At 44.4% G+C, this 26,313-nt stretch overlaps 1 protein-coding gene across 1 annotated transcript in view; it reads right to left on the bottom strand.

Moving 5' to 3' along the window:
* rasa2 (RAS p21 protein activator 2) overlaps positions 1-25,446 on the bottom strand; it is a 191,712-nt gene extending 166,266 nt beyond the window's left edge. Inside the window, exon 1 of the mRNA XM_085989925.1 lies at positions 25,331-25,446. Within this exon, the coding sequence (XP_085846051.1) occupies positions 25,331-25,385 (55 nt within the window). The 5' untranslated portion in view covers positions 25,386-25,446. The remainder of the gene's footprint in view (positions 1-25,330) is intronic.
* Positions 25,447-26,313: the final 867 nt, after the last annotated feature.

The following is a 26,313-nucleotide window of genomic DNA, read 5'->3' as shown; positions in this document are numbered from 1 at the left end:
GTAGGCGCAGGCAGGTAGTGCAGGGGTCCCCTGTGGCCATCCCCCTCTCAAACAGATATGCCACTTGGGATATTGTTGAGGGAGATGGCTTATCGGGGAAGGCAGCAGCAGCCAACTTCCTGGCACCATGGGTGGTTCTGCTGCACAGGACAGGAGGAAAAAGAGTGGGAGAGCTATAGTGATAGGGGATTCTATTGTAAGGGGAATAAATTGGCATTTCTGCGGCCGCAAACGAGACTCCAGGGTGGTATGTTGCCTCCCTGGTGCAAGGGTCAAGGATGTCTCGGGATGGCTGCAGGGCATTCTGGAGGGGGGAGGGTGAACAACCAGTTGTCATGGTGCATATAGGTACCAACGATATAGGTAAAAATGGGATGAGGTCCTAAAAGCTGAACATAGGGAGTTAGGAGGTAAATTTAAAAATAGGACCTCAAAAGGTAGTAATCTCAGGATTGCTAGCAGTGCCACGTGCTAGTCAGAGTAGAAATAAAAGGATATTTCAGATGAATACATGGCTAGAGGAATGGTGCAAAGGAGAGGGATTCAAATTCCTGGGACATTGGAACAGGTTCTGGGGGAAGGTGGGACCAGTACAAAATGGACGGTTTGCACCTGGGCGGGACCGGGACCGATGTATTAGGGAGAGTGTTTGCTAGTGCTCTAGGGGAGGGTTTAAACTAAAATGGCAGGGGGTTGGGAACCTGTGCAGGCAGACAGAGGAAATGGAAGCAAGGATAGAAACAAAAGACAGGAAGGAGAAAAGCAAAAGTGGAAGGCAGAGAAATCAAGGGTGGAAATCAAACAGGGCTACAGTAAATAATAATTCTAAAAGGATTAAGAGTGTTAAAAAAACAAGCCTGAAGGCTTTGTGTCTTAATGCGAGGAGCATTCGTAATAAGGTGGATGAATTAGCTGCACAAATAGATGTAAACGGATATGATGTAATTGGAATTACGGAGACATAGCTCCAGGGTGACCAAGGCTGGGAATTCAGGAAGGACAGGCAAAAAGGAAGAGGTGGGTAGCATTGCTGGTTAAAGAGATTAACACAATAGTAAGGAAGGATATTAGCTTTGATGATGTGGAATCTGTATGAGTAGAGCTGAGAAATACCATGGGGCAGAAAACGTTAGTGGGAGTTGTATACAGACCCCCAAACAGTAATGCTGAGGTTGGGGATGGCATTAAACAGGAAATTAGAGATGCGTGCAATAAGGGCACAGCAGTTATCATAAGAACATAAGAAATAGGAGCAGGAGTAGGCCAATCGGCCCCTCAAGCCTGCTCCGCCATTCAATAAGATCATGGCTGATCTGATCCTAACCGCCAATCTACTATCACAGAACCATCTCCTGAATCTAACAGAATTAGACACACGAAATAGGAGCAGGATCAGGCTACACGGCCCCTGGGCCCGCTCCGCTACCCACAGGGCCATGACCGATCCAAACCTAGTCTCATGTCCAAATTCCTGCCCGCTCCCCATAACCCTTAATTCCCTTTACTTCTAGGAAACTGTCTATTTCTGTTTTAAATTTATGTAATGATGTAGCTTCTACAGCTTTTTGGGGCAGCATATTCCATGGACCTACCACCCTCTGAGTGAAGTAGTTCCTCCTCATCTCAGTTTTGAAAGAGCAGCCCCTTATTCTAAGACTATGCCCCCTAGTTCTAGTTTCACTCATCATCGGGAACATCCTCCCCGCATCCACCCGATCAAGCCCCTTCACAATCTTATATGTTTCAATAAGATCGCCTCTCATTCTTCTGAGCTCCAATGAGTAGAGTCCCAATCTACTCAACCTCTCCTCATATGTCTATCCCCTCATCCCCGGAATTAACCGAGTAAACCTTCTTTGTACTGACTCAGAGCAAGTATGTCCTTTCTTAAGTATGGACACCAAAACTGTACGCAGTATTCCAGGTGCGGTCTCACCAATACCTTGTACAACTGAAGCAATACCTCCCTATTTTTATATTCTATCCCCCTAGCAATGAAAGCCAACATTCCATTGGCCTTCTTAATCACTTGCTGCACCTGCATACTAACCTTTTGAGTTTCGTGCACCAGGACCCCCAGATCCCTTTGTACTTCAGTACTTTCCAGTTTCTTGCCATTAAGATAATAACTTGCTCTACGATTTTTCCTGCCAAAGTGCATAACCTCACATTTTCCAGTATTGTATTCCATCTGCCAAATCTCTGCCCACTTACTTAGCCTGTCTCTGTCCCCTTGCAGGTTTTTTTATGTCCTCCTCACTCACTACTTTCCCTCCCATCTTATTATCATCTGCAAACTTTGATATGTTACACTCGGTCCCCTCCTCCAAATCGTTAATATAGATTGTAAAGAGTTGGGGACCCAGCACTGACCCCTGCGGAACACCACTAGTTACTGATTGCCAGTCTGAGAATGAACCATTTATCCCAACTCTCTGCCTTCTGTTAGATAGCCAATCCTCTATCCATGCCAGAATATTACCCCCAATCCTGTGATTTTTTATCTTAAGCAATAATCTTGTGTGGCACCTTGTCAAATGCCTTTTGGAAGTCTAAATACACTACGTCCACTGGTTCCCCTTTATCCACCCTATATGTTACTTCCTCAAAGAACTCCAGCAAATTTGTCAAACATGACTTCCCCTTCATAAAACCATGCTGACTTTGTCCTATTAAATTATGATTATCCAAATGTCCTGTTACTGTCTCCTTAATAATGGACTCCAAAATTTTACCTACCACAGATGTTAGGCTAACCGGTCTATAGTTTCCAGCCTTCTGTCTACTGCCCTTTTTAAATAAGGGTGTTACATTAGCAGTTTTCCAGTCTGCCGGGACCTTTGCCGAGTCCAGGGAGTTTTGGAAAATTATTACCAATGCATCCACAATCCCTACCGCCACTTCCCTCAAGACCCTAGGATGTAAGCCATCAGGTCCAGGTGATTTATCCGCCTTGAGTCCCATTATTTTACCGAGTACCACTTCCTTAGTGATTTTGATCGTGTTTAGCTCCTCCCCCCCCCCATAGCCCCGTTTGCCCAGTGTTGGGATATTCTTAGTGTCCTCTACTGTAAAGACTGATACAAAATATTCAGTGTTTTTGCCATCTCCATATTTCCCACCATTAATTTCCCGGTCTCATCCTCTAAGGGACCAACATTTACTTTAGCCACCCTTTTTCTTTTTATATAACTATAAAAACTCTCACTATCTGTTTTTATATTTTTTGCTAATTTACTTTCATAATCTATCTTCCCTTTCTTAAATCAATCTTTTTGTTATTTTTTGCTGTCTTTTAAAGTTTTCCCAATCCTCTATCCTCCCACTAGATTTGGCTACCTTATATGCCCTTGTTTTTAGTCGAATACTATCCTTAATTTCTTTACTTAGCCACGGATGGCTGTCTTTTCTTTTACACCCTTTTCTTCTCAGTGGAATATATATTTTTTGGAAGTTGTAAAATAACTCCTTAAATGTACACCACTGATCATGTATCGTCTTACCCTTTAATCTATTTTCCCAATCCACTCTACTCAATTCCGCTCTCATACCTTCATAGTCTCCTTTATTCAAGCTTAGCACGCTTGTTTGAGATCCAACCTTCTCACCCTCTAATTGAATATGGAATTCAACCATGTTATGGTCACTCATTCCAAGGGGATCCTTTACTAGGACATTTTTAATTAATCCTGTCTCGTTACACAGGACCAGATCTAAGGTTGCTTGCCCCCTGGTCGGTTCAGTTACATACTGCTCAAGAAACCCATCCCTAATACACTCAATGAACTCATCCTCAAGGCAGCCCTGCCCAATTTGATTTGTCCAATTAATATGATAGTTAAAATCCCCCATAATTATAGATGTTCCCTTATTACAAGCCTCAACTATTTCCTGATTGATACTCCGTCCAACAGAGTTGCCACTGTTCGGAGGCCTATAGACTACGCCCACTAGTGTTTTTTCCCCCTTATTATTCCTTACCTCCACCCAAACTGTTTCATTATCCTGATCTTTTGACCCAATATCATTTCTCTGTATTACAGTGATTCCTTCCTTTATTAACATAGCCACCCCACCTCCCCTTCCTTCCTGCCTGTCCTTCCTGATCGTTAAATAACCTGGTATGTTTAATTCCCAGGCATTGTCACCCTGCAGCCATGTTTCTGTAATGGCCACAAGATCATACCCATATGTAGTTATTTGTGCCATTAACTCGTCTATTTTGTTACGAATGCTACGTGCATTCAGATAGAGAACTTTGAAATATGTTTTGTGACATTTAGTTCCTGCTTTTGCCCTTTTTATTACTTTACCTTTTACTCCATACCTTCTGCCCCTTCCTGACACGCTCCGGTTTTTAATTTCCCCACTGCTACCTAAGTCTATGACCTTCTCTGTTGTCATTTTTATTATTTGCTCTCGAGGAACCTCCCCCCCCACTAGTTAGTTTAAAGCCCTCTCTACAGCCCTAGTTATATGATCCGCCAGGACTCTAGTCCCAGCACTGGCCAAGTGAAGCCCGTCCCAACGGAACAGCTCCCTCCTGCCCCAGTACTGGTGCCAGTGTCCCAGGAAGCAAAACCCATTTCTCCCACACCAGTCTTTGAGCCACGCATTTAACTCTCTAATTTTATTTGTCCTAGCCAAATTCGCTCGTGGCTCAGGTAATAATCCAGAGATTATTACCCTTGTGGTTCTGCTTTTTAATTTGGCCCCTAGCTGCTCAAACTCCCTCAGCAGAACCTCCTTCCTCGTCCTATCTATGTCGTTGGTACCAACATGGACCACGACAACTGGATCCTCCCACTCCAAGTTTCTCTCCAGTGCAGAGGAGATGTCCTTAACCCTGGCACCGGGCAGGCAACAGCCTTCTGGACTCTCGCTCTCGGCTGCAAAGAACTCTATCTAGCCCCCTAACGATACTATCCCCTACCACTACAACATTTCTTTTAACTCCCCCCACTTGAATGGCCCCCCGCTCCACGGTGCTGTGGCCAGGTTGCTCATCCTCCCCGCAGTCCCTGTTCCCATCCTCACAGGGAGTAAGAGCCTCGAACCTGTTGGACAAGTGCAAGGGCTGCGGCTCCTCCAACACTACCTCCTGGATCCCCGTACCTGCCTCACTTCTAGTCACACCATCCTGACCCTGGCCACGGACTACATCTGAATTAATTAATCTAATTGGTGTGGTGTGAATACCTCGTGATACAGAGTCCAGGTAACTCTCCCCCTCCCTGATGTGTCTCAGTGTTTGAAGCTCGGACTCCAGCTCTTCAACACTGAGCCGGAATTCCTCGAGCAGCCAACACTTACTGCAAATGTGATCACCGTGAGCATCAATGGTGTCCACCAGCTCCCACATATTGCAGCAGCAACACATCACCTGATCTCCCATTCTATGTAATTAATTAAATTTATTAATATTATTCTTAAATACCCTCTGCCCCGATTCTAGATGATGAATATCACACCTTAGAAACTATAAACCAGATATTTAAGCTTAAAAAGGGAGAAAAACTTACCAACCAACCAACCAACCAATCACTTACCCGCTTGGGTGACTTTAATCTACATATAGATTGGGCTAACCAAATTAGTAACAATACTGTGGAGGAGGAATTCCTAGAGTGTATACGGGATGGTTTCCTGGACCAATATGTCGAGGAACCAACTAGAGATCAGGCCATCTTAGACTGGGTATTATGTAATGAGAAAGGATTAATTAGCAATGTTGTTGTGCGAGGCCCCTTGGGGAGGAGCGATCATAATATGATGGAGAGTGAAGTAGTTGACTCCGAGACTAGGGTCCTGAATTTAAATAAAGGAAACTACGATGGTATGAGGCGCAAGTTGGCTTGGATGGATTGGGGAACGTTACTTAAAGGGTCGATGGTGGATAGGCAATGGCAAACATTTAAAGATCGCATGGATGAACTACAGAATTTGTTCATCCCTGTTTGGCATAAAAATAAAACAAAAAAGGTGACTCAACCATAGCTAACAAGGGAAATTAGGGATAGCATAAGATCCAAGGAGAGGACATATAAATTGGCCAGAAAAAAAAAATCAGCAAACTTGAGGATTGGGAGCAGTTTAGGATTCAGCAAAGGAGGACAAAGGGATTAATTAAGAGGGAGAAAATAGAAATGAGAGTAAACTTGCAGGGAACATAAAAATTGACTGTAAAAGCTTCTATAGATATGTGAAGAGAAAAAGATTGGTGAAGTCAAGCGTAGGTCCCTTGCAGTCAGAATCAGGGGAATTTATAATGGGGAACAAAGAAATGGCAGACCAATTAAATACATACTTTGGTTCTGTCTTCACAAAGGAGGACACAAATAACCTTCCAGAGATGTCGGGAAATATAGGGTCTAATGAGGGAGGAATTGAATGAAATCAGTATTTGTAGGGAAATGGTGTTAGGGAAATTGACGGCATTGAAGGCCGATAAAGCCCCAGGGCCTGATAATCTACATCCTAGGGTACTTAAGGAAGTGGCCCGAGAAATAGTAGATGCATTGCTGTCATCTTCCAAAATTCTATGGATTGGAGGGTAGCTAATGTAACCCCACTATTTAAAAAAGGTGGTAGAGAGAAAACAGGGAATTATAGACCGGTAAGCCTGACATCGGTAGTGGGGAAAATGCTAGAGTCCATTATAAAAGATGTAATAGCAGAGCACTTGGAAAACAGTGACAGGATCGGACAAAGTCAACATGGATTTACAAAAGGTAAATCATGCTTGACTAATCTACTGGAATTTTTTGAGGATGTAACTGGTAGAATAGATAAGGGAGAACCAGTGGATGTGGTGTATTTGGACTTTCAGAAGGCTTTCGATAAGGTCCCGCATAAGAGATTGGCGTGCAAAGATAAAGCACATGGGATTGGGGGTAAGGCACTGACTTGGATAGAGAACTGGTTGGCAGACAGGAAGCAAAGAGTTGGAATAAACGGGTCTTTTTCCAAGTGGCAGGCAGTGACTAGTGGGGTACCGCAGGGATCGGTCCTTGGACCCCAGCTATTCACAATATATATTAAATGATCTAGACGAGGGAACTAGATGTAATATCTCCAAGTTTGCAGACGACACAAAGCTGGGTGGGCGTGTGTGCTGTGAGGAGGATGCCGAGAAACTCCAGGATGATTTGGACAGGTTGGGTGATTATACTGCATCTGCCATGCATCTGTCCAATGTGGATAAATGCGAGGTTATCCACTTGTGGCAAGAACAGGAAGACAGATTTTCTGAACGGCAATAGATTGGGAGAAGGGGGAAGTGCAACGAGACCTGGGTGTCCTTGTGCACCAGTCGCTGAAGGTACGCATGCAGGTGCAGCAGGTGGTTAAGGCGGCAAATGATATGTTGGCCTTCATAGCGAGAGGATTCGAGTACAGGAGCAAGGATGTCTTGCTGCAGTTGTACAGGGCCTTGGTGAGACCACACCTTGAGTATTGTGTGCAGTTTTGGTCACCTTATCTGAGGAAGGATGTTCTTGCCATGGAGAGTGCAAAGATTCACCAGACTGATAACTGGGATGGCAGGAATGACGTATGAGGAGAGATTGGGTCGATTAGGCTTATATTCTGATGTGCCAAATAACTGCCTGAATCCATGAGGTTAAAACTTCATTGGTGGTTACACCTGTAAAACATTCCAGACATTAACAAGTACAACAACAGACAATCCAGAACACAGTTATTTCATCACATTCACCCCCTGCTATAGATTCAGTCTGTCAGGAGGTCTGATAGTCCTCTGGGAACGACTTAACTCTTGCCGAGGCTCCTCCCGGAGTACCAACTCCGGTTCATCCGAATTCCCAGAATCTTCAGTGTTTTCCACACTGAGGGTTTGTGTCTCTGAAGGTCCAATACCACGATTGAAAACTCTACTCTCAGAGTCAAACTCTGAGCTCCAGCAGGTACAAGATCTTTAATAGAGACCGTATCCTCTCGCCCATCTGGATATTGAATGTACGCATACTGGGGATTAGCATGAAGGAGTTGTACTTCCTCCACCAGTGGATCAGTCTTGTGGCCTCTCACATGTCTGCGCAACAGCACAGGGCCCGTGGTCGTCAACCATGTGGGCAACGATACTCCATTAGTAGCTTTTCTTGGAAAGCTAAACATCCTTTCATGAAGGGTAGCATTCGTCGCTGTACACAAAAGAGACCTTATGGAATGCAGCACGTCTGGCAGGACATCCTGCCAGCGAGGGGTCGGCAGCCCTCGCAACTTCAGAGACAATACGATAGCCTTCCACACTGTCGCATTTTCTTTCTCGACCTGCCCATTACCACGAGGGTTATAGCTGGTAGTTCTACTCGTTGCAATCCCTTTCGATAGCAAAAACTGTCACAATTCTTCGCTCATAAAGGAAGAACCCCTATCACTATGTATATAGTTAGGCATGCCAAACAAAGAAAACAGTTGGCAGAGGCATTTAATTACAACAGCACTGGTCACATCCGGACAGGGGATAACAAAAGGGAACCGAGAGTACTCGTCTATAATATTAAGAAAATAGACATTACGGTCACTCGATGGAAGGGGACCTTTAAAATCGAGACTCAAATGGTCGAGTTGCTTTAATAAGATGAGCTGGCTCGGACGGCTTATAGAAGTGGGGTTTGCATTCAGCACAAACACGACAGGTTCTGGTCATTGTCCGGACCTCCTCAATATAGATGGGTAGATTGTGGGACTTAATGAAGTGGTTCATTCTGGTAACCCCAGGATGGCAGAGTGCATCATGGAGACTTTGAAGCTTATCTATACCTAGACTAGCACATACTCCTCGTGACAAAGCATCCGATGGCTCATTAAATACTCCAGGCCTGTACTGAATATCAGTCATATGTTGACAGTTCTATTTGCCATCTTAAAATCTTATCATTTTTGATCTTGCCTCTCTGCTTAGTATTGAACATAAAGGCCACAGATCGCTGGTCAGTAATAAGCGTAAAACGTCGGCCAGCGAGATAATGTCTCCAATACCTGACTGCTTCAATAATCGCCTGTGCCTCCTTTTCCACTGAAGAATGTCGAACTTCTGGTCCTTGCAATGTACGAGAGAAGAAAGCTACTGGTCTACCAGCTTGGTTAAGAGTTGCTGCCAACGCAAAATCAGATGCATCACTTTCCACTTGAAAAGGGATCTTCTCATCCACAGCACATACCGCTGCCTTCTCAATGTCCCGTTTGATATTACGGAAAGCCTCGTGAGCTTCCACCGATAGCGGAAAAGACGTCGACTTAATAAGAGGTCGGACTTTATCTGAGTAGCTAGCCACCCACTGGGCATAATACGAAAAAAATCCCAGACACCTTCTTAAAGCTTTTGCAGTGTGAGGCAAAGGTAATTCCTTAAGTGGACGTAATCTTTCAGGATCCGGCCCGATTACCACATTCTCCACAACGCAACCAAGAATACACAAACGTGTAGTATTGAAGGTACACTTGTTTTCATTGTAGGTCAGGTTTAACCTCTTTGCTGTCTCTAGGAACTTCGCGAGATTTTGATCATGCTCCCATTGGTCATGCCCACAGATAGTAACATTGTCCAAGTATGGGAATGTTGCTTCCAACGCGTATTCATCCACCATACGATCCATCTCCCGTTGGAAGACGGATACCCCATTCGTCACTCCAAAGGGCACCCTAAGAAATTGGTACAGGCGCCCATTAGCTTCGAAGACCGTATAAGGTCGGTCTTCTATTTTGATAGGGAGTTGATAGTAGGCAGACTTTAAATCAATGGTGGAGAACACGCGATACTGAGCTATCTGGTTCACCATCTCAGAAATACGAGGCAAAGGATAGGCGTCCAATTGGGTATACAAGTTTATAGTCTGGCTATAAATCGACCACAAGTCTTTTCTTTTCATTAGTTTTAACCACCACCACCTGGGCACGCCACGGGCTATTACTGTGTTCGATGACTCCCTCCCGTTGAAGCCTTTCCACTTCCTCTTTTATAAAATGTTTTATCTTCTGAACTATACCGTCGATTCTTAGTCGCTATAGGTCTACAATTAGGAGCAAGGTTCGCGAACAAAGAAGGCGGACTTACATTTAAAGTAGAAAGGCCGCAGACTGAGTGGAGGCTGAGACCCACCATACTTAAGGGTGACGTTCTCATGCTGACACTGGAAGTCCAAGCCTAAAATTAAGTTCACACACAACTGAGGTAATATGAGGAGTTTAAAGTCCTTATACTCTGTATCCTTAACGGTCAATGTGACTTTACAATATCCAGTTACCTCCGAAGTAAGGGACTTGGACGCCATCACAATTTCACTTCGAGTAGGATACACCTTCAATGAACAGGAGTTAACAAGGTTGGGATGTATAAAACTTTCAGTACTGCCACAGTCTATCAAACACCCAGTAGGACGACCATTAATCTTGATGTCCATCATAGATTTCGACAAGGAACACGGTATGGTCTGGTCAACCATAACCGAGGCTAGAGTAAAACGATAGGCGGCAGCAGAGAAGACATCGGGTACAGGATTACCTTTACACACTTTACTAAAATGTCCCCGTTTCTTACATTTAAAACAAGTAGCCTCTCTGGTTGGGCATCTTTGCCTGGAGTGTTTAGATTGGCCACAAAAATAACACTTAGACCCATGAGGTACAGCCGCAGCAGTAGGATTAAGTGGAGGCTCCATTGGCGTTATGGATGCCTCCATACTCGGAACACACGAGGCTGAGAGAGACGCATGGGCTGATGCATACACTTCTAAATTCTTCTGGGCTACATCTAACGATCGAGCCGTAACAACAACTGTTTTTAAAACTAACGAGTCATTCTCGAGGAGTCTCTGTCTAATATAATTAGATCGAAGGCCAGATATGAAAGAATCGCGGATGGCTTCTTCCTGATGCAACTACAAGGCTGTCTCTGCCATATTGTAATCCTTAGCCAAAGCCTTAAGATCCTGCAGGAAATCATCCAGGGAGTCCTCGAGTAATTGCCTGCGAGTAGACAAAAGATACCTGGCGTATACTTCATTAACCGACTTAAGGTACTGGGCCTTAAGAGCTGCAAGGGCCTCTTCATACGTAGTAATATCTTCAAATATAGAGTAAGTTTGATGACTTACCAAGTTGGTTAAAAGACCCAACTTGTTAACCGTCGGATCGATCGATGTGATGAAGTATTCAAAACATCAAAGCCAATGCGTAAATTTCTTCGATGCATCTGCCGAATGGGGATCGATATCCAGACGCTCTGGTTTCAAGAATCGATCCATCTTCCAAAGTTGTTACTTAATAAAATTGATGTGCCAAATAACTGCCTGAATCCATGAGGTTAAAACTAAAGGCTTTTATTAAGTAAGAATCATGGCATCAAGTTAACACAGGGCAACCATCATTCATCACCGACCCAGCCCTTATGAGTAAAACCCAGCTCTTATAAATAAGACGCACACCAATCAGGAGGACCCATAAAGGTGGAGCTAGGGAGGAACATTAGTGGTTACACCTGTAAAACATTCCAGACATTAACAACAAATACAACAACAGACAATCCAGAACACACAGTTATTTCATCACATATTCACTAGAGTTTAGAAGAATGAGAGGGGATCTCGTTGAAGCTTATAAAATTCTAACAGGACTAGACACAGGAAGGATGTTCCCGATGGCAAGGGAGTCCAGAACCAGGGGTCATAGTCTAAGGATAAGGGGTAAGCCATTTAGGACTGAGATGAGGAAGAATTTCTTCACCCAGAGAGTGGTGAACCTGTGGAATTCTCTACCACAGAAGGCAGTTGCGGCCAATTCATTAAATATATTCAAGAAGGAGTTAGATATATTTCTTAAGGCTAAAGGGATCAAGGGATATGGGGAGAAAGCAGGGATAGGGTACTGAATTTGGATGATCAGCCATGATCTCATTAAATGGCAAAACAGGCTTGAGGGACCGAATGGCCTACTCCTGCTCCTATCTTTCTATACAAAAGATCATGACAATACTTGGGAATCAGACTTCCAATTCTCCATCTCGGTCAATGAAGATTACTCCAGGTGTACAGATAGGATGCTCCAATGAAGACCAAACATTTTGAAATTTTTGCTACAGAATCTTTGGAGGCAAGAGAATTCACGTAGTTGATCAGCCTCCAGAAAGAATGAACACTCAGTTCTGATGAGCACTTCGCCAACTTAAAACATCCCAGTATTTGTCCTTTCAATTCTGACCTTTCAACCATATCATTTCCTGTTAATCCTTTGTTGCAGCTGCACCCTGCCCCACTCCAACTCATCTATTGCAAAAAGTGCATTTTATTCAGCGAGGTTCATTTTTTCCTAGTTAATGTTCATAGAAGCACCTTTTTGGGTTAATATAGTCCAAGTACTTTTGAAAGATCATTTTCAGTTCTGATGCAGAATACAAAACAGTGGGTTGCAAATTGATAAGAAACCAAAAACACAGCTGTAGTACAGTTCTGAGCACCACACCTCAGGAAGGCCTTGGAGGGGTGCAACGCAGATTCACCAGAATGATACCGGGGCTCTAAAAAAAAGTTAAATTATGAGGACAAGTTGCAAAGACTAGGCTTGTATTCCCTAGAGTATAGAAGATTAAGAGGTGATCTAATTGAGGGGTTTAAAATGATTAAAGGATTTGATCAGGTAGGTAGAGAGAAACTTTTTGCTCCAGTGGGAAAGTCCAGAACAAGGGGGCAGAACCTTAAAATTAGAGTTAGGCTGTTCAGGGGTGATGTCAGGAACAATGTTCCCTCTTAAGCTGCATGCGTGTGCGGCCACACAATAATCTGAAAGGCGCCGCACAGGCCGCGCACAAGCCTTTGCATTGGAAATACCGCGCATGCACAGAAATTTAAAGGGACTGCGCACTGAAATGAACAGGCCGCATACAAAGACAATTTAGAGGGGACATTGGTCAGGAAGCACTACTTCGCACAAAGGGTAGTGGAAATCTGGATCTCTCTCCCTCCCAAAGGCTAGGTCAATTGAAAATTTCAAAAGAGAGATTGATCAGATTTTTGTTAGGTAAGGGTATCAAGGAATATGGAACCAAGGCGGACAAATAAGATACAGATATGTGATCTAATTGAATAGTGGAACAGTCTCGAGGGGCTGAATGGCCTACTCCTGTTCCTATGTTCCCAAGTAGGAGAGCAATGGTAGAAATTAGACAGTAATTATGTCACTTCTCAGGTCTTACTTCCAAAACTTATAACGGGCAAATAACTCAAGTGGCAGAGTTTGTGCATTGCAGAGTGGTAGAGATTGGCTGTAGCGCCCAAGGTAACTTACATGGTAAGTTTGTCAACTTAGACAGATGAGCAGGCAATCCGGTGAGAGAGTCACAAGCATAAAAATAATTAAATCAACCAAAACATTTTTAAAAAGCAGCAACGGGGTTGAAAAAAAAGTCGTGGTATTGTGAGCTCGTCAAAGGGGAAGTGCCCAACAGTTACCGAGTTTGTTTTCACACTGGGCTGTGGACATTGGGTAAACATTAGAGGGAATTTGTTTTTAAACTGATTGAGGATATGGGAATATGGTTTAGGGTGGCTGATTAAATGCATCTCAGCCTGACTGCTAAATGAATAAGTAGCTCTTGAGCGACAAGCAATCACTGATCTCACACTGAGTGACGAACAGTATTGATGTCACAACCAGAAGAAATGAGGAACAAGTTGTGCCTTAATTCACAAGCAGATTCAAAGGAGATAAAATGCCAACAAAACCAAAAACCGTCAGAGTGTTAGGCAATTTTTTTTTAACCTTGCATTTATATAGATTTCATTCATGTCCTCAAGATACCCCAAAGCACTTCACAAATCACTTTTGACATGTAGCCGCTGTTATTATGTAGGTAACATCGCCCGTCTCCACCCTTGCCTCAGCTCATCCGCTGCTGAAACCCTCATCCATGCCTTTGTTATCTCTAGACTTGACTGTTTTGAAGTCATCCAAAACTCGGCTGTCCGTGTCCTAACTCGCACCAAGTCCCGTTCACCCATCACCCCCGTGCTCGCTGACCTACATTGGCTCCCTGTTAAGCAGCGCCTCGATTTCAAAATTCTCATCCTTATTTTCAAATCCCTCCATGGCCTCGCCTCTACCCATCTCTAATCTCCTTCAGCCCCATAAACACCCCCCCTCCCCCCGCGCCCGAGATATCTGCACTCCTCTAATTCTGCCCTCTTCAGCATCCCTGATTGTAAATCACTCAACCATCGGTGGCTGTGCCTACCTCGCTTTCCTCCTTGAGATTGCTCAAGTCACAATAAAAAACAGAAGGAATTACTTCCACACACGTCAGGCTGCAATTCACAATGCTTTACCAAACTTTATATAGGTGTGTAAATGGTTAGAAAATCTTCAACAAAAAAAGGGACATGGGGGCAGGAAAACGGATAGTACAAGCAGGATTGGTTGAAATCAAGTATCTTTCCCATTACTGTCCAGTCAAGTTTATTGAAATGCAGTTCATAGAACGAGCACCGAACCACCCATATCCATGCATTAGTACACCAATGGACACAGCTCTGCCCTGCAATTCCACCCCACAAATTTCCAGTCAATCTAATTTGGGACGTTGGGGCAGGGGCAATAAACCACGTAGCTACTTAATCCATTATCCATAATTCATGTTCCAACAACAGTTTCAAGAGAGCTATTGGAAAAGGTGGCCCGATCGTACTCGCAGTCAACGTGTGTGGTGCGGGCCCAAAAAGGGAAGATTTAAGATAACTTTGAATCCATGAAACCCACGTGCTCAGTCTTTGTAAGCTGTAAAAGGTCCCGCGAGGTATTTGTTAAGTTAAAACAAACACAAGAACCACCGCATTTAGCCTTGATAAAAAGATAAAACCTGTCCCCAGTGAACAGAACTACTGAATGACCATTATTATGGCCTGTAACAATTTGAAGCACTTTTCTTGTCTTCGGAGGCTTTTCACAGGACAGAAAAATGCACTTGTGCAATACAGTTTCAGCATTCAGTACGCAATATACACAGACATATTATTATTATATATATATGGATGGACTCTAAGGGAATCAAGGGATATGGGGATCAGGCAGGAAAGTGGAGTGGAGGTCAAAGATCAGCCATGATCTTATTGAATGGTGGAGCGGGCTCGAGAAGTCGTATAGCCTGCTCCTGTTCTTACTTAATTTCCTGGTATTTAACATAAATACAAAATATCTAAATCTACATGCCAAATGCATGGATTTTGGTGGCCCATATTTCCTTGCCGCCTTTGGTACATGTATATATTTGATAAAATAATAATGCATTGCATCACTGCATACTTAGGACATCCCAATGAATTAATTAAGTGCAGCTACCACTGTTATGAGGCAAACGAGGCAGTTAATTTTGCACACTGCAAGGTCCCACAAACAAATTAAATAAAATATGAGGGATTTTGTTTGATAACACTATTGTGAAGCGCCTTGGGAAGTTTTACTACGTTAAAAGGCACTATAGAAATGTGCCCTGTTGTTGTTGTATTAAGGGAGTCATAAATCGCGCTGTCACAAGCATCATCGGCATAAAACATGCAGTCCCGTGTTTCATACACCTTCAGGTGAAATGAATGGTCATGGTATACCAGCAGATTTTGCAGGGAGGGGTTCAACTCAAAAATAAATTAAATGAGATAAGCTGATGCTATCAAATGTTGTGTGGCAGGAAGCTTATCACACTGTGTGGCAGCATTACAACTGGATTAACTTCCTTTACAAAGACTGCTGTAAATTTGGTGAACTTCAAGTACTGAAAAGTTACACAAGGCCTGTTCCACCGACCTGAGGCTACAAGAGTTAGACTTCTCGACAAATAGCACCCAACTGCAAATTTTTAAAGATTTTTCTTCTTTTAAATTTGCACTGCTTCCAACATTCAACCATATAACCAGAATGTTTGGAGCCAAAATAGCCTTGTTATTTTAATACTTCATCCCTGCTGTAATTGTAAGATAACAACTACCTGCACAAGCGGTAATACCTTTGAAGATTAAGCAGAGTAGTCGCATGTTTTCACACAAGGAGGACATAGGTTAATGGAGGGGCAGCACGGTGGCATAGTGGTTAGCACTGTTGCCTCACAGCGCCAGGGACCCGGGTTCGAATCTGGCCTCGGGCGACTGTCTGTGTGGAGTTTGCACATTCTCCCCGTGTTTGCGTGGGTTTTCTCCGGGTGCTCCGGTTTCCTCCCACACTCCAAAAATGTGCGGGTTAGGTTGATTGGCTATGATAAATTGACCCTTAGTATTAGGGGGATTAAAAACGTGGGGTTACAGGGATAGGGTGGGATACGTGTTGGTGTAGGGGTTACGGGGATCGGGTGGGATATGTGTCGGTGCAGGCTCGATGGGCCGAAATGGCCTCTATCTGCACTGTGGGGTTTCTGTGATTCTGTGTGATTGGGTAGATAAACATCAGATGAAATTTAATGTAGAGAACTGTGAGCAAGAATAAGGAGGGCATATACATTAAACAGTAAAACAAGCAGAAAAGCAGAGACACTTTGGAGTTCAGGTAAACAAACTTTTAAATGTGGGAGGAATGTGATAAAAAAAAGCACATGGGTTTCATAAATAGGGGTACAGAATACGAAAACAATGAGGAAATGCTAAATCTATACAAATCATTAGTTAGGTCACAGATGGAATGTTTTCAACTCTTCATTCCTCCCACTGTGGCCTCTTGTGGATAATAACCCCTTCCTTCAACCAACCATTGGCAGCCATGCCTTCAGCCAACTAGGCCCCATGCTCTGAATAACCTCCCTATACCCCTCCACCTTTCCACTTCCTGCTCCTCTAACACCCTCCTCCTTGACCAATTGTTTCCTCACCCCTCCCAATATCGCCTTCTTTGGCTCAGTGACCTTTCTATTACACGTCCAGGAAGTTTTTCTACATTAAAAAGGCACTATTTAAATGCAAGTTGATGATGTTGTTGTCGTCATTGCCAATGTCCAGTGCCCTACTTAAGAACACAAAAGAAGAAATGGAAGCAGGAGTAAGCCATTTTGGCCCTTTGAGCCTTTCAGTCAGATCATGGCTGATCTTTTAGCTCAACTCCACCTTCCCGCACTATCCCCATATCCCTTGATTCCCTTAGTATCCAAAATTCTATCGATCTCTGTCTTGAATATACTCAACGACTGAGCATCCACAACCCTCTGGGTAGAGAATTCCAAAGATTCACCACCCTCAGTGGAAAAATGTCTCATCTCAGTCCTAAATGGCCAACCCCTTATTCTGAGACTGTGACCCCTACTTCTAGTCTCCCCAGCCAGAAGAAACATCCTCCCAGCATCTACTCTGTCAAGCCCTGTAAGAATTTTATATGTTTCAATGAGATCACCTCTCCTTCTAAATATCTAGAGAATATAGGCCTACTTTCCTCAATCTCTCCTCATAAGACAACCCCCCCATCCCAGGAATCAGTCTAGTGAACCTTCGTTGCACTCCCTCTAAGGCAAGTATATCCTTCCTTAGGTAAGGAGACAAAAACTGTACACATTACTCCAAGTGTGGTCTCACCAAGGCCCTATATAATTGCACCACTTTAGGAAGAATGTCAAGGCCATGGAGAAGGTGCAGAAGAGATTCACTAAAATACCAGGAATGAGAGGCTTTAGTTGTGAGCAGTGACTAGAGAAACTAAGGCTATTTTCCATTAGAATATTAAGATACAAGATCTGATACGTGTTTAAGATTACAAGGGCTTTTAATAAGATAAAACTATTTCCACTGGTCGATAAGTCAATAGCTAGAGGGCAAAATACAGAGGTTAGAAGATTTTTTTTTAATGCAGGAGATTGTTAGGACACAGAATACCCTACCAGAAAGAGTGGTGGAAGCAGAAAACATAACAACTTTGAGAAAGGAAGTGAATAAATATTTGAAAAATTTTAAATCTAAAGGGGATGGGGAAAGAGCAGGGTAATGGGGCTAATCAGATAGTTCTCAAGAGAGCCTCCGCAGGCACGATGGATTAAATGCCCCCTTATCTACTGCAAAAGTCTGATTCTGACACTATGCCACTCAATAATATATATATCAAAAATAAACACTTAGTTTTATTTGCAGAGCACCTATTAACCTTCAACATTGACTCTTACACACATGGGCCGAGAGCGAGAGTCAGACTGGAAGGATTTTTCTAATCAATAGTTAATAACCTTGACCAGACACAAAGTTGAGGATTTCACACTTGTTAAAACACTACATGCACAGTTACAAGGTATTGTTTACCCCCATGTATTCTCCAAAAAACTTCCTTGTAAAGGCCAATGTCAAAAGAAACTATTTATGATTCTCACTTCCAACATCATCAGCCATCGTGCTTCTGAGCTGCCTCTCTCAACTTATATTGTGTACTCCCCCAGACACAATGGGGAATTAAATGGGGGGGGGAAGAAAACCAAAAATTTGTTTTTGGCTGTTTGAGACGCAAGGTTTCATCACATGTTAATAATTCACTCCTTGACTATACACTGCTCGATTATATTTTTACCAAACAAAAGCCTAGCCCTGGCAAGATAGCTATTAATCAGTTTAACATGGATTGACCCTCCTTCCAAAAATGTCTCTCCTGTAACCCTTTTGGATGCCAGCATCCATCTGAACCTAGCCCGAGTGAGCATTCTTTATATGTCAGCCTATACAGTTGGTGGAGGAAGAGGAGAAAGAATTAGTCAAGACTGATTTGTCCTCACCCAACACCCACACTTACTTGTGGTTCAGTGGCGCGCGATCAGGACCAAGGATCCTGCCTGATTTTCTCTCTTCCCTTCGCCGGATATATTGAGGCCACTGTAGTGTACCCAGTTAACGAAGCACAGACCTGGGACCTTCGACTCTACGGCTCAGTACCACACTGTACATTTACCCACTGAGTCTACGGAACTCAACTTAAAAGGCATGAAAAGCCTGCACATCACACTATCAAAACCTTTCAGGTACCCTCTTGGTCTCATATCAGAGGAATTTTTTTGGTCTGCTTCAAGAAACAATAATCACATTTGGAAACACCTCCCTCACACTCTTCAGGGTACAAAAGTTACTGCAGAGGCTCAGGGAAGGGTTAAGGACGATGAATCAAGCAAACTCAAGTCAAAATTCCTTCTGTACAGTCTCAGTATAATACGAAGAACCTAATACACAATAAAAAAAACATGCAATTATATAGTGGCTTTCACATTGTGAAAAATCTCAAAGCACAATCTTGGTCTTGCTCTCAGTAGATGAGCAAGGTCCGAAAAATACCTTGTACCCATTTGTGCTTACTGTATATCAGGGACAAAGCACAATGTGTTCATGGAAGGAAAGGGGGTGAGAAAACGTGAGGGTGTAAAGGAGATTGACAGCTGAATATGTACTCCAGACATAACAGAAAATGCTGGAAATACTCAGCAGGCCAGGCAGCATCCGTTCTCTCTCCACGGATGCTGCCTGGCCTGCTGAGTATTTCCAGCATTTTGTTATTTCAGATTTCCAGCATCCGCAGTATTTTGCTATTGTACTCCAGACAACCATTTCAAAAACAGAAATGGAAGGCCAGTACTACATGTGAAACTCAATGCAAGACATACTTTACATGCATAACAGTATGCAAAGCACAGGGAAAAACAAATGTATTAAAATACAATTGTGTTTCCATGATATCAGCATAATTCAACACATCATAATAATATGGTAAGAGCTTGCACAGTCGTTTACAATAAGGCCACTCCTCATTCCCCCTCAGAGACACAGACATCAGAGGTGGTACTGAGGAAAGTGTCTAAGCTGCAAGATAGGCACTCACCGACAGTGGAAACATTACACAGGCAGAGCAACAACCCAAGGAATGAGGAAAAATAAGCAGGCAGCACTTGGGACTTACAGGTCAAACCAATGAGCAGGATCATCACGCTCAGAAACGGTTTCAAAATAGCATTGGGGCGAGCGGACCTTCAACAGGCACTCTGAAGTCAAACAGCATATATCTGCTGCCTTGCAAAGGGATTCCTTCCCTCAAACTCCTGAGGAACGTGTGCGCGTATGTGTATCTCTCTCTCTCTGCTGCTCAGATTGCACTCCCCATTTCTGCTGCTGTCCTCTGCTGTTGTTGCTGCCTTGGCCCACCCAGCACAAACGTATGTGCCAACGGTGGATGACTTTCACATATCATGCCGACCCTCATCTCTGTTGAACCTGGTCTACATGTCAATCTCCATGCAGGCCTCAGATTCTCTAATCTTCTGGCCAAATGACTTTCCTGCTCTTCTCAGTACCACTAAAGCACAACAGCCTTAAATCCAGACTGTGTCAGTGCTATTAGTAAAGTTGAGGAATGCAGTCATCTCTTGCAAGTCTTCCCTGCAGCTCACAGTTGAAAATAATCTTTTGTAACTATTTTGCAGTTGCAGCCTTAAAGGGGCACTATCCTCATTGAAAAGTATTCGCAAAACTATTTTTTTTTGTTTGAAGAGCTGTGCACCAGTTGTGCCCAAAAATGCAGTGATATGCTTTACATAAACAACTTGATTTAATGTGCATTTAATGTAGTAAAACGTCCCACGGGTGCGTCACAGGAACATTATTAAACAAAATTTGACACCGAGCCACAGGAGGAGATATTAGGGCAGATGACCAAAAGCATGGTCAAAGAGGTGGGTTTTAAGGAGCGTCTTAAAGGAGGCGAGAGCTAGAGGGCAGAGAGGTTTTAGGGAGAGAATTCCAGAGGTTAGGGCCTCAATAGCTTGAAGGCACAGCCACCAATGGTGGAGCGATTAAAATAGGGGATGCACAAGAGGCCAGAATTGGAGGAGTGCAGAGATCGGAGGGTTGTAGGGCTGGAGGTGGTGACAGATAGGGAGGAAGTGGGAGGCCATGGAGGGCTTTGTAAGCAAGGGTGAAAATTTTAAAATCAAGCCATTGCTTAACCTGGAGCCAATGTAGGTCAGTAAACACAGGAGTGATGCGTGAACAGACTTGGAGCGAATTAAGACACGGGCGGCAGAGTTTTGGGTGACCTCAAGTTTATGATTTCAAAGTGGAAGATGGGAGGCCAGCCAGGAGTGCGTTGGAATAGTCAAGTCTCGAGGTAACAAAGGCTTGGAGGAGGGTTTTAGCAGCAGATGAGCTGAGGCAGGGCCAGAATCGGGTGATGTTACGGAGGTGGAAGTAGGCAGTCTTGGTGATGGAACGGATGTGGTTGGGAGCTCATCTCGGGATCAAATATGACACCAAGGTTGCGAGCGGTCTGGTTCAGTCTCAGGCAGCTGCTAGGGAGAGAGGTGGAGTCGGGGCTAGGGAACAGAGTTTGTGGCGGGGACAAAAGACAATGACTTCGGTTTTCCCAATATTTAGTCGAAGGAAATTTCTGCTCATCCAGTGGTGGATGTCAGACAAGCAGTGGGGCCAGTGAGAGACAGTTGAGGGATCGAGAAAGGTGGTGAGGTAGAGCTGGGTGTCGTTAGCATACATGTGGAAACTGACGCTGTGTTTTCAGATGATGTTGCCAAGGGGCAGCATGTAGATGAGAAATAGGAGGGGGCAGAGAATAGCTCCTTGGAGGACTACAGAGGCAACGGTGCGGCAGCAGGAAGAGAAGCCATTCCAGGTGATTCTCAGGCTACAACTGGATAGATAAGAATGGAACTAGGCAAAGGCAGTCCCACCCAGCTGGACGACAGAAAGGCATCAGAGGAGGACGATGTGGTCAACTGTGTCAAAGGCTGCAGACAGGTTGAGAAGGATGAGGAGGGATAGTTTACCACAGACACAGTCCTAGGATGTCATTCGTGACTTTGATAAGAGCCATTTCGATACTGTGGCAGGGGCGGAAACCTGATTGGAGGGATTCAAACATGGAGTTGTGGGAAAGACAGGCAGAGATTTGGGAGGCAACATGTTCAAGGACTTGAGGAAAGGGAGTTTGGAGATGGGGTGGTAGTTTGCAAGGACAGAGGGGGCGAGGAAGGGTTTTTTGAGGAGAGTGGCAATGACGGCAAATTTGAAGGAGGGGGACAATACCCGAGGAGAACAATACCCGAGGAGAGGGAACCGTTAACAATATCAGCTAACGTGGCTGCCAGGAAGGGAAGTTGGGTGTTCTGTAGTTTAGTAGAAATAGGGTCGAGAGAGCAGGAGGTCAGTCTCATTGACAAGATGAGCTTTGAGAGGGCATGAGGGGAGATAGGAGAGAAACTAGAGAAATATGCAAAGTCAAGGTTAGGGCAGTGGGGGGAAAACAGAGAGGAAGTTAGGCCCGGTGACTAGGGGCAGGGTGGGAAGTAGCAGAGGCAGCTGAATAGATGTTCTTGATCTTTTTAACAAAAAAGTCCATGAGCTCCTCACATTTATTGTTGGTGAGGGAGGAGGAGGTAGGGGAGGGTGGTTTGAGATCCCGTTAGTGGTGAAGAGAGGCCTGGTGTTATCTTTGCCTTCCTGGATGATCTTTGAATAGTGGGCAGTTTTAGTGATGGAGAGCGGGGCTCGATAATACTTGATATGATCCAGCCATATCTGGTGATGGCAGCTAATGGATTGTCTCAATCTTAGTGACAAAGGAGTTCATGAGCTCCTCACACTTGTTGGATGAGAGGGTCGGGGGAGGCAGGAGAGAGGGGGTTTAAGAAGACAGTTTGCAATGGAAAAGAGCAGCCAGGGGTTATCTTTGCATTCCAGGATGATCCTGAAATTGTGAGCAGTTTTGGCAGAGGAGAGTAGGACCGGATAGTGCTTTACGTGGTCCAGCCAGATCTGGCCACCATAAACGTTAAAATCTGCATCCCTTGGACTTAATACTCACACCAGTGTGACAAATAAGCTTTTCTATGAAGACAGTATTTCTTTATTAATTGAAAACACCACAGCCTTCCTTCCAATAAAAGCATTCACCACAGAAACCCAAAAATCACCTTCTAGCAGAAGCCCAAGACTATGTCCCTACCAGATCAGATTTACCAGAATTTATTCCATATTACTACAAAAGGGTTCCAATTAAAGCACTCATCGTCCAACAAGAACTACCTCAGCACACTCAATAAACAATGCTGATTCAAGTATTCATTCAATGTCCATGCTATTCGTACCGAGGAATTTACAGGTCATAAAGCAACACAGTGGAATTCTTAGTTCTCATCACTCTGGATAAATATTAGTACGTTCTATTAGTGGTTTCATTCATCAGAGATTATCCTTCTGCAGGGCTATTAAATAAAGGATATTATAGGTGCCAGCCCTGGCTCAGTGGTCAACACTCTTCCCTCAGAAGGCCGTGGGTTCAAGATCCACTCGAGACTTGTTGAGCTATAATCTAGGCCGACATTCCTGTGCAATACTGTCAGAGGTGCCATCTTTCGGATAAGACGTTAAACCAAAGCCCTGTCTGCCCTCTCAAGTAGACGTAAAAAATCCTATGGCACTATTTCTAAGTGGAGCAGTGGCGTTTTCCCCAGTGCCCTGGCCAATATTTATCCCTCAACCAACATCACTTAAAAAAAGATTTGGTCATTTTCTCATTGCTGTTCATGGGACCTTGCTGTGCGCAAATTGGCTGCCGCGTTGTCTACATTACAACAGCAACTACGCTTCAAAAAGTATTTCATTAGTAGTAAAACGCTTTGGGACATCCCGAGGTCGTGAAAGGTGCTATATACAATGCAAGTCTTTCTTTATACATATTTCCTGACCCATTTTAATGCAATAAAAGTTTCTAAAATGAATAAATATGGAATAACTGCCGAGTTATAATGATGAATTTCAACTGATTTCAATTGAGTGGGTCAGTAAAACCAGAGGTAGACTACAGCAAACGCATAAGCATGCCAAAAGAGAGAGAGAGTGAACTCAAAAGTCTTTTCACACGTTGAGGTACAATTAGAATCCACCACTGTACTTAATCTTCAGGTATTAGCAGAGTTTAAAATAGTTCTGCGGTAGAACAGCAAAAGGTTAGCTTCGTGTACATATGTATTATAAAATAACTCTTGTGATTACCTTCAGGACCAGAGAAGCTAATAACACTACCCACACAAACTTTGGTTTATCTTCAGGATAGCCATGAAATAAGAGAGAGTAGCGTGAGTGAGGGATGGGCTGGGCTCTGGAACAAATAGACTAGCAAGTGAATGTAGGAACAAGTGAATATAGGAACAATTTGACTGGAAGAATCAAACAGGAGGAGTTCGGAACATAGTTACACCAACAGCACACACAACTTTAAAGCCACTGTTGTGAACCTCAACGGGTAGTATGAAGATTTACAGTCGGTTTGAGCACAGTAACCAGATCACTGCTCACTATAATCCAATGGGAAAACTCCTCTCTAATTGGGGCATAAATGTAGTCAAGAGCTGTTACAATTGAGACTGTGGCAAAACAAACGTGATATCAACAACTACTTACATTTAGAGAGCGCCCTTGCCGGAATAAAACGTCCCAAGGTGCTTCACATATCAGACAAAGAAAATCTGGTTTCTAAAATGTTATAGATCACAAAAGAGCAATGCTTTCGATATTGCACTGTCATTTCCACTGGCTGAACTTAATGCTCAGCTATTTCTACACGCGATGGCAAAATATAGACAAATTATGTACGACACCCAAGTTTTTAACTGCGATTTTATTAGAACGTATACACTATTTTCAATAAGTACACATAGCACCGCTTCTATCTCCCTATGGAAATAATACCCTGATTGTGTTCAACCTGAACCTGTGCCCTTTCAGAAAAAGCAACTGACACTTCAAGGTGTCAAACCTAATCCAAGATGGCCAAATCGGTAGACCAAAACTTCTCCCCCTTTCATACAAACAGTTTTACTCTCTGTAAATTCACTGGGGACGCCCGGAGACTCCTTTTCTCAATCTGGGTGGGGAGGGGAGGGGGCATTCAAGAAGTTTCGGCCAAACCAGAAAGAAAAATCCCAATGCCCACAAGGAGCAACAGCAGCTTGTGCCGGGGCCGTGCACTGGGGTTCAACATCAACCATTGGAAATGGAAACCAGAGAGAAGGGGGAGTGGGGGTGGTGGTGAAGAGAACATTCCCAAAGCGCAGCGCCTCGGCCACTTTAACACACTCGCTCAGCAGGGAGGGAGAGAAGGAAGAGACGGTCGAGGAGATCAGGCACCTCGCGCAACTCCGGAGTCGCCGTGCGTTTCTGCACCCACTCCCCGCCGCCGGCTGCCTCACCTCAGCCGTCAACAAGCCCCCGCAAGCCGAACCGAACCAGGCCGGCCCCGGGGTGGGGGAAGAGAGGGGGTGAACAGGCAGCACGGACAAGTAGTAAAAGGAGGAGGGTGAGAAATAAAGCCAACTCACAGATTTTGCCCCTCAGGCTCTGTAAGATGCGAACCGCTTTAACTTCTTCCGCCATGACTCCCTGGCAGCGCTCGCCGACTGTACATCTTTGTATCCCTCACATCCGTTGATGGACACTCGGAGGGGCGGGGCCCGGCCCTGACCCCGCCCGCGCGCGCGTCGCTTCGTGTCACGCCCCGTCAACGTCCCGTCACGCTCTCTCATTGGCGCAGCGCCAGCTCCGACCGCGCACGCGCGCGCGCACACACACACACACACACACACACACCCCGTCCTCAGCTCAGGGGGCGGGGCATTGAGGGTGGGAGGAGCTCCAGCGCCAGCTCCGGCCGCGCACGCGCGCACACACTGCCCTCAGCCCAAGGGGCGAGGCAGAGAGAGTGGGAGGAGCTCCAGCGCCAGCTCCGGCCGCGCGCACACACACACTGCCCTCAGCCCAGGGGCGGGGCTCCAGCGCCGGCCGCGCACGCGCACACCGCTCAGTCCAGGGGGCGGGGCATAGAGAGTGGGTGGAGCTCCAGCGGAAGCGACGTCATCGCATCACCCGTAAAAGATGGAATCTCGTCCAACTCATCCGTGTGCATCTCTGATGCATGCAAAATTTGGCATTGGTAACTAGCCCTTTTGGCACCTGATTTTATATCTCGTAAATTATATAAATCAATCCCGCTCCATTGCATCCAGACCAAGTCTGATCTTAAGGTGACAGGGGACTAAGGGGCATAGATGGAATTCAATCCCCTTTTTAAAGCCTTAATTTTGGCTGTTATTTTTATATATATTTTAATTTGTATGATGTAAGAGTAAACATTAAAAGGGGCTATATAAATGCAAAATAACAACAGAAAATGCTGGAAAACTCAGCAGGCCAGGCAACATCCGTGGAGAGAAAATAGAGTCGACGTTTCGGGTCAAACCCTTTTTCAAAACTGGAAAGGAAATGAAATAGATCCAAAGGCAGGGCTGGGAGAGAACAAAAGAAG

The sequence above is a fragment of the Somniosus microcephalus genome, chromosome 6 (genome assembly GCF_052327205.1).
Source record: "Somniosus microcephalus isolate GS21.2 chromosome 6, FLI_Smic_1.0, whole genome shotgun sequence".
NCBI classification, from domain to species: Eukaryota; Metazoa; Chordata; class Chondrichthyes; order Squaliformes; family Somniosidae; genus Somniosus; species Somniosus microcephalus.
Note: the sequence above shows the minus strand (reverse complement) of the source record. Positions and strands in the feature narration are given on the sequence as shown.